The 9,131-nt window shown below is 61.0% G+C and overlaps 1 protein-coding gene across 1 annotated transcript in view; it reads left to right on the forward strand.

The window, feature by feature from the left end:
• The window catches only part of PHF21B (PHD finger protein 21B), a 79,890-nt gene that overhangs the window by 24,791 nt on the left and 45,968 nt on the right, over positions 1-9,131 (forward strand). The window contains exons 3-5 of the mRNA XM_015570740.1: positions 156-282; positions 6,377-6,563; positions 7,658-7,886. Coding sequence (XP_015426226.1) covers positions 156-282; positions 6,377-6,563; positions 7,658-7,886 — 543 coding nt within the window. The remainder of the gene's footprint in view (positions 1-155; positions 283-6,376; positions 6,564-7,657; positions 7,887-9,131) is intronic.

The following is a 9,131-nucleotide window of genomic DNA, read 5'->3' on the forward strand; positions in this document are numbered from 1 at the left end:
AGCCCCCGGATCCGCCTCCCCCTCCCTCCGCTCCTCTTGCCCACCTCGGCCGAGCCCCCGCTGGTGGGGTTGCCGCTTTTCTTCTTCTTACCTCTGTTATTTCACACTTTAAGGTGGAGGCATCTTCTCATGTTGAAATGGCCTCTGCTCTCCAGAGGAGCAAACGTGCTTCCTTACGACGTTCTGTACGGGCAGTTCCTTGCTGCTCGGCCCAGCAGTTTCCGGGTGCGGGAGACATTGCTGGTGCAGCTCCTGGTCGCAGCCTGTGTCCCCGGGTCTCAGGTGCGGGGGTCCTGAGCCGTCTCAGAGGCGGGCATCCCAGGGAGTGTCAGCAGGCCGCACTGGGTTTTTTGCTTGGCGCCTGGTGGTCTGGTTAAAAGGCAGCAGAAGGAAGTATATCCCTGGGGGGGGGGAGGGGCGGTTAATATTTTGTCCAGGTTCGAGGGGCACCCTCAGCCCCGTGAGGTAGGAGGGCAGGTGGCTGGTCCTTATCTCAGTGGAGAACGCCGCTTCTCAGGCTGCGGGGCCCGAGGGTTTGTGAGGACCCAGGCGCACCTGCCAGCTGATTCCCGACGCCCAGCCGGGCAGCCGCGTGGGAGGGAGCTGTTACCAACATTGCTTTATTGACAGGAATCCGAGATGTAGAAAACCGGGGTGCCCAGAGCCATTGTCACCTGGAGGAGTGGGCGGGCACCTGTGGCTTTTGTCCCGACTGCAGCTTCCAGTTGCTCTGGTCTCTGTGGACAGCCAGGATCAGGCCCAAAACTTGGGCTTCGGTGGACACGAGGGCCTGTGTCCCCCAGACGTGACCCGATGACCTAAAGGACAGGACGTGAGAGGCGAGGGGTCTTGGCAGGGCACGTCCGTCAAGCTCCCTTCTACACGCGGAATGCTCGGCCCTGAGTGTGGATGCCACGGCGCCCAGGGGAGCCAGGAGCCTGGATTTGGTCCGACCCCACCCACAGCCCCTCAAGCCTGTTTATTTGCTAAATTCTGTCCACAGGAGATTGTTTTCAGAAGCTACTTGCCCGAGAGGGTGTGCCCTGCATGGGAGGTGCTGCGGTCCTGCATGAGCTGCCCTCCTGTGGCAGCAGGGCCACCAGGGAAGGACCCTGGGGCCCCCAGGGGTTTCTGAGCGGCTGGGAGGCTGTTGGGGCCAGGACTTCTGATGTGACGGGAGGGGACAGGCAGCATTGGAGGGCGCAGAACTGTGTCCCCTCACGAGGACGCTGGGGAAGGACGGGCCGTGTGCCCCCCCCCCTCCCCCGGCAGCACGAGGCTCTGCTCTCGGAGTCGCCACGTGGGCAGATGAGTCACCCTCCCAAACAGGAAGGGTGCTGAGAGATGGTATGGGGTGGGGCATCTTTAGGAGAAGTAATGATGCTTTTAGTCGCCTGCCTGGAGGCAGCAGAAAGTTACTTGAAGCAGCAGAGGGGGTTCTTGGGGGGGGTGGGGGCGCCAGCGGGCTGTCTGCAGTGACGATGCTGTCATCAGTTTGGGAGAGGCTTTCCGTGCCAGGAAAGAGAAAAGGGCAGGGATGGGGCTGTGTTTCCCTTTGATGCCATTCAGGCAGAAAGCCAATCTGCGCATGTAAATGAACTTGAAAATGCAATTAAAAATAAATACATGTGCGAGACCGTGATCCAGAAGTTAACGCGAGGTGCAGGCTACATGACAAGCAGCGTTTCCTGCAGCCGGTGCTGCGCGACTCCGTAATGAACGTGATGAAGGTCTCGTGGCGATCAGGGCTCCGCAGACACGCGGGATGCCTGGCTCCGCCTCCCCAGGTCCCTGCTGCCTTCCCAGGTCCCTGCCACCTCTCCAGGTCCCTGCCGGCAGCCCCGCGGAAGCAGTTCTCATACACCTCACCAGCGGCCTGCTCCCGGCTGCCACCGGCTGCCCCCTGGCTGCCCCTGCCCGGGGACACGTGCTCAAGAGGTCCCTCCAAGGGCTGGTCCTGGTGCGACAGGAGAGGTGGCAACACGGAATCACCAGTGTCAGTGTGGACAGAGCCACGGGGCCCGGACGCCGTTCCGGCTGCAGGCGCTGGACGTGGGCCCATGGCGGGGAGGCCGCGAGGAGCCGGAGCTGGGATGGGGGGGCCGCGTGCTCAGCGTAGGGGACAGGATGGGAGCAGGGGCAGAGCTCCCTGTGGCTCAGGCCCTTGTGCGTATCTCCCCTGTGTGCCCACTGGCCTGACAGCGGGCGTGTGTCCAGAAGGCGGCGCTCAGATGGCGATGGCGCCGGTGATCACCGCTCATTATGGAGTCGTGCCGTCCAGCACGTGCCTCCTGGGTGCCTGCTTGGGGCCAGCCAGTACAGGGCGCTGGGGCACCGCAGTGGACGGGACAGGCTCCTGAGACATGGCCGGTCTCAGAGAGAGAGGTGATAGATAAACATAAATGAATTCCGGAGTGAGTGTTCTGATGAGAAGTAGAGCAGGATCGGGAGTGGGGGAGGGGGAGCAGTGGGTATTTTAAATGAATGGTCCAGGGCCTCATTGAGAAGGCAGCACTGCAGGGGCGGAGGAGTGAGCCCTGTGCCCTCTGCGGGAAGTGTTCTAGGGCAGGGCACAGCCTGTGCAAAGGCCCTGTGGCGGGGCCTGGCGCCTCCAGTGCCCGGGAGAGTGAGGGGAGGCCTGCTGTCGGCAGGGATTGGGGGGCTGTCCTCTCCCGCATGACTGACCCCTGCCTTTCAGGGCCCCCTGGCGTATTGGATAAGAGGGGCAGGATTTTGACTAGAAGCTGGAACTTACCAGAAGGCTGACTTCAGCTCGGTCAGGGTTCCCCGATGTCCGTCAAACCCGCCCGATGGGGGGAGGAGAGGCGGCGCCCTGGCTGGTGCGAGGGGAGACCAGCAGGTTCTCGGGGAGCTGAGTCTGTGGTTCAGAAACGCCGAGACCGAGGCTTCTGCCCCCCTGCTTACAGTCTGAGATGACTAGAACCAGACGGCAAGCTCCCAGCTGCCGCGAGCCCCACCTCCCCCCACCCCTGTCGGCCGCTCCATAGAGTTTTGCAGAGAAGCCAGAACCAGCGCCTGTGGCTGCTCCCGAGGCCCAGCTGTGGGCGGGGCTCAAAGACCTTCGGCCGAAGGAACTGCGGGCCAGGTCCCACGTGTGGGCTCCGTGCCCACCCCCCCATGACCCTCTCCGTGCCCTCGGGGCTCTGTCCTATGGGTTGTAGTCTAGTCCCCCATTCACCCTCATTCACCCGCCGGCTCCGTGATGCCTACACACCCAGCACCAGGCCCGTAGGAGACTCGGGAGAGCCAGGTGGTAGGTAAACGCGAGTGAAGGCGCAGGGCCCATAGACGAGCGTCCGCTGTGCGGGGGCCAGCGTGCCTGCCCCAGGCCCACCTCCTGGGGAACAGCCGCTCCTGTGCGGGCCGGAGGTTCTCCCAGAGCGGCCCTCTCCTTAGAGAAGCAGGTGGAGCTGGAATCTAGTCCCGTAAGGAGCGCAGGCCCACCGCTGCCCGGGGCGGAGTCGGCGCCGAAGTTACTTTATTAGCGAGTTCCCCGCGCCGTGTGAATGGGGCCGCGCCTTCATATCGTGGATCTAATTATAAACCGACGGCGCCCAATCAGCGGCCTTTACGGGGAGGCGCGCTGGCAGCGGTGTAAAGTGTCCTTTAATGAACTTCCCGGGCGCTTGTATCTTAGCAACACATTTTATTACATCCCGGTGCAGCTGGGCGCGCACAGTAATTCATCCCCGCTCGGACCGGAGGGAGGCTGCGCGCCTTCCCAAGGCTGTTTGCATCTCCCCGGCTTTGTTTGTGAAAAAGACAGACGCGGGGAGCACGGACCTTGCTGGCTGGTGGCTGGCGCGGGGACCAGCTGGAAGGGACCCAGGCCGGGCCTGAGGGCGGGCGGCCCCCCGGGAGTTCCAACCCCGGCGCGGCCTGTGCCGAGCCATCCTGTGCGGGTTCTGTCCCCAGCGCTCCCGGGGTTTGGGTATTTTCACCTGGACTCCTTTCCTGCACTCATTTGGAAGTAGGGACGTTTGCACATCTTTCGTGGCAGTCAGCAGCCTGTGGGGCCTGGGGAATGTTCTAGGAGGAGCACTCGGCAGGGTCTGAGGGAGAGGAGAGAGGCCCCGGGGCCAGGGGCCTTCAGCCCAGCACCTGCCGCTGGGTACTTCCCTGCTCATCTCACCGCCGTGTCTGCTGTGTGTGCTCCCTGCCTGCGGGACCGTGACCACACACTCCGTGCTTCACGCAAACAATGGAACTTCATCCTCTCACACTATACAGGCGAGGAGTCCAAAGTCGGGGCTCCACAGGGCTGGACTCCCTCCAGGGGCGGGTCCTTCCTGCCCCCTCCAGCCCCTGGAGGCACCAGGGGCTCCTGGGTTGTGGCCGCATGGTCCAGGCTCTGCCTCCATCTTCACGGGATCTCCCGCGTGTGTCGTTTATCAGGACCCCTGTCACTGGATGAAGGGCCCCCTAATCCAGTGTGACCTCAACTTAATTACAGCTGCAAAGACCCAATTTCCAAATAGGGCCACATTCTGAGGTTTGGGGTGAACTTGAATTTCGGGGGGACACACGGTTCAGCCCACTACACCTGCCGATGGAAGCCAGTCACGCCCACCTCGGACTGTGGTTTGGGGTCAGATAGGTGGTGGCGCTCGATGGTAACTCAGGCCAGGCGGTCACCGCCCACCCGCTCCTACAGCCCGGAAACTGCCGTCCGGGCTCCGCTGGGAGCAGTAGGGTGGCCTGTCGTCTGACTTGAGTACCGGGAACCAGGACACCCCAGAAAATCTGGGGGCACCACTTGTTGCTGTGCCTGGCTCACCGGAAGTGGAGAATCTGACGAGGGTTTGCGAATGCAGTTTGAAAACCGGCCAGCCGTGGTCTCACCTGCTTTGCTCTCGTTCAGGAGTGAGGACGATGCTATGGGCACGCAGAAGGCCAGTGGAAGTGTGCGCCTCTGGGGGTGCATACAGCCCCGTGCCCTGCGGCCAGGGGAAGAGCCCTGGGCTGGGGAGGGATTGAGAGAGAGAAAGAGAGAGGGAGGGAGAGAGTTGGAGGGCGCCCCACAGAAGGAAGACCCGTGCCCTCGATGTCTGCTCTCCCGTCACCATGGGGAGCAGTTGTATGGGCGCCTGGGGTGGCAGCTCTCCGTGCACGGAGCCCAGGGGACCGGGAGGTTTTTGCTCTAAGCCCCGACTCTGCACAAGTCTGTGCTCTCCGCTCTCAGCTCCCACCTCTGGTCCTGGCTAGTCTGTGACATCGAGTGAGTCCGCCATCCTCACGCCTCCGGTGGCTCCCCGTGAGGTGGAGACAATGTGAGCGTTTGCCCGGTGGAGCCGGGAGCATGAGCTAGAGAGGGGCGCCGGGGGCTCAGCGCAGCGCCGGGGGGCCCCGTGGGGGCTCAGAGGAGTGGGTCCCTCCCTGGCGCCCCGCTGGCCTCGGCTCCGATCCCTCCCCCCTCCATTTCCCCTCCTGTTTCTCGCTGTTTCCGCCGGGATTCAGCCACCTTCAGCAGCTTTCCCTTGGAAAGTCCCGGCTGCTGCCTGGCTGCTCTCTCCCCCTCCAGGGCCTGTCTGCCACTCTGTTACCAGGTTATTTTTCTGAAGTTTCGCCCCTTATTACTTCTGGGGTTAAAAACGATCTCCCCCTCCCCCATTCCCGCCTGCCCACTGCGTGCGGCAGACACTCTCCTAGCCTCTCGCCTAGGTCTGAGCCTAGGTCTGAGCCTACGTCTGAGTCACACAGGGCCGCCCTGTGCTTGAAGCTGGGTGGGGGGGCTGCCCCCCCACCCCACCCCGCACGCAGCCCCGCTCTGTCCACAGCTGCAGGAGCACTGGCCAGTGGGAGGCGCCAGGGGCTCCAGGGAGCGCAGTCTGGAAGCCAGCGGCTTGAGGAAGATTTAAAAGTTCTGTGCGGTTGCCAGACAGGTCTTTCATTACCCGGCCTTGGGTCCGTGCTTCAGCCTCATCTCCTGCCCGGAACTGCTGACCGTCCCCGTCCCCCGACGTGCTAAACGCCCGGCCACCGGCCTGCCCTCGGCGCTCTCCCCCCGGGTGTTCTTTTCTCTGAAATGAGGTCCTGCTCATTCAAGGCCGGGCCAGCTCCTTTCCCTCCAGAAAGGCACCTCTGGGTTCATCTGGATTGTATTGTGGCAGTAATGGTGGTGGCAAGGGTGGTGGTGATAGTGATGGTGGTGGTGGTGGTGGCGATGGTGGTGGTGGTGATGGTGGTGGTGATGGTGATGATGATGGTGGTGGTGGTGGTGGTGGTGGTGGTGATGGTGGAGAGAAAGGTGATGGTGGTTGTTGGGGCTGTGGCGGTGGTGAGGATGATGATAACATCATAACTCTCGATCCAGCTACCCCCTGTGGACCCCTTCCTACTTTGGTGTGATTTCCAGGTTACTTACTTAGCGTCTTGGCACATCCGGGTGAGGAGGAGTGACCCCACATGTGGGCGGAGGCGGACAGCACTCAGGGCCGGGCTGGCCGCCCCGGGCGCTGCTGCTTGTGGGGAGCAGACTCAGCGCAGTGAGGTGCTGGCGGCGCTGGCGGCGTCTGACACGGAGCGGCACCGGTTGCACTTCAGTGAGTGTGCAGTGGGCACGGAGGATGTGCTGGGAAACCAGATGTGACAGAGTTACTGTGATGTTACGTCCTTAAAGACGGGGCTTGTGCGTGTCAAGATTTAAAAGCTGTGAAGCCGCCGACGGCAACACCCGAGCAGTGAGTCCTGTGCGGCCGAAGGGCGACCGCAGCGCAGACTGCCGGTGCCTCTCACACCCCGCGCGTAGGGCATTTCCCCGGGGAGCGGACTGGTTTTGCAGTGACTTTTCTGACATTTGCTGTCGCTCAGCAGGCGTCTGACATCCCGGGCCGCCCCTGGGACGCTGTCTGCCCCTCTTCTGGCGGAGCCCGCGTCCCGGTGGCTCAGCGGGGACCCTGAGACCCTGGAAGGAAATCACAGAGGAGGCCACAGTGCGCGATTTTTCTTAAAAATGAAAACTTTACATGAAAAAGAACAAGGTAAACCATCCCACTGTTGGGGCAGAAATAGGATGGTGGGGGCCAGCTACGATTCCAGGAAATAGCCATCCTGCTCCGGCCCCGGGGTGGCTCTGTTCGTCTAGAGAAAGCGCCTTCTCACCCGGCTGGAGTCCCACGCCCTGGGCCACGGGAGCTCACACCGGAGAGCTGCCCATCCTGGGAAGATTTACACCTCCCGCCCCCCAGCCCTGTTGCCCGTAACCATTACACCTGCCTGCTTTCCCTGCCTGTAACTCTTACTTCCCCACGTAATCTTTGCCCTTTGACCCCTGGCTTACGGGGAGGGGCAGAGCGGGTTTGTGTGGCTGACCTGCTGCTCCCCCTCCTGCCGGCAGGATGGCTCAGGTAGTGAGTGACAGGAGCCCGGACCCCTGGGTGGTCCGGTTAGGCCGCCACCCTACACGCCCTGGGGATTATGGAGTGAGGTTTACATATAACTGGCATACATGTCGAGGACTTTCATTGACGCAATTGCTACTTATCGCTCTTCACATGTGGTTTTTAACTCTCAGGGGACTGTTTACACTCAACTGCAGTGTTTTCAGGCTTCGTGGAGACCCAGGCCCTGATTGGACCTTCGCTCAGGGACCCCAGAGCCTGCCCCTGGCTCTCCCTGGAGCTCCCTCTGCCAGCAGGCACCGTGCCACCCTGCCCTGTGGAGCCTGAAGCTCCATTCCTGGGCCTGGGAGAGTGGCACGCTCCCCGCAAGCTTCCAGAACCCGGAGTACGAGAACCAGGTTCTGGGCGCCATCGCCTTTGCCTGGCACCTGCCAAGTGGCGCGGTGTGGGCTGCTTCTTCAGCGCTCAGCGGAGCGTTTTCTCTCTTGTGATGGTGACGGTGGTGATGGTGGTGGCCGTGGTGTGGTAATGATGGTTATTAATAATGATGGTGGTTAGTCCAGCTGGCATGGCTCAGGGGTTGAGCATCACCCTATGAACCAGGAGGTCACGGTTTGATTCCCGGTCAAGGGCACATGCCCAGGTTTGGGCTTGATCCCAGTATGGGGTGTGCAGGAGGCAGCTGATCGATGATTCTCTCTCATCGTTGATGTTTCTATCTCTCCCTCTCCCTTCCTCTCTCTGAAATCAATAAAAATATATTAAACAATAATGCTGGGGGTTATTTTTGTGATGGTGATGTGATGGTGAATTTTGTGATGATGATGTCGGTGGTGGTGGTGGTGGTGGTGTGGTAATTCCAGTTATTAATGTGATTTTTGTGACGATGATGGTAGTCCCTCGTTCACCTCAGGGAAAGATTGGGGAGGTAGGGGCATGGCAGGGGCTCAGCTCCCGGCCCTCAGGTGGTTCACCGTGCACACCTGAGGAAGGCGTGGGAACTCCTGAACCTGTTTTCCCGCCTGTAAAAGGGAGTAGTGATCTCCATAAGCTCTGAAGGCCGGTGCACGCATACCTGCTTTTATTACTACTAGAGGCCTGGCACACGAAATTCGTGTGGGTACAGCCCCTGGGCCTGGCCTGCGATCAGGGCCATCTTCCCCAGACGGCTGCGGGGAGGGACTGAGAGGTTGACCGTCCTGCCTGCTCGCTGGCCCCGCCCCCGCCTCAGGTCACCCTCTGTGTATGGGGCAACCGGCGGGGTGGGGGCCTTGGCCTGGTGCCCCCTGCATTTCCCACCACACACTCCCAGTTCCCCATTTGCCATCAGGCAATGGGAGCCTGCCAGCCGGGGAAAGGGACCAAGAGGTGGTCAGTGTGTCTCATAGTGACTGGTTGAGTGGTCGTTCTGCCATTAGGGTCCATTTGCATATTATCCTTATATTATATAGTCATGTGGCATCTTTATGGAAAGGTGGAACGGGGGAAAGATGGTGACGGCATGAAATAGTCTGTGATATTTGACTGTTTTCATTTACTGTGATTGGTAGACATCCCTGTTCATCTGCATTTGTTTTCTTAGGTTCAGTTTTAAATCTTATTTCTTAAAAAATTAACAAACAAATTCGGAAAGTACAGGAGATAACTGTGCAGGCCTCCTGACCTCATGGCGTTTGGGGATAGGCCTGGGTCCAGTGTCCATGTCCCGGCTCGTCCCTGGGCTGCCGATGCCCGTGGGTGCCCCTCCGGTTCCCACGTGGGGCCTCTGCC

This window comes from Myotis davidii, unplaced genomic scaffold (genome assembly GCF_000327345.1).
Source record: "Myotis davidii unplaced genomic scaffold, ASM32734v1 scaffold67, whole genome shotgun sequence".
In the NCBI taxonomy this organism is placed as follows: Eukaryota; Metazoa; Chordata; class Mammalia; order Chiroptera; family Vespertilionidae; genus Myotis; species Myotis davidii.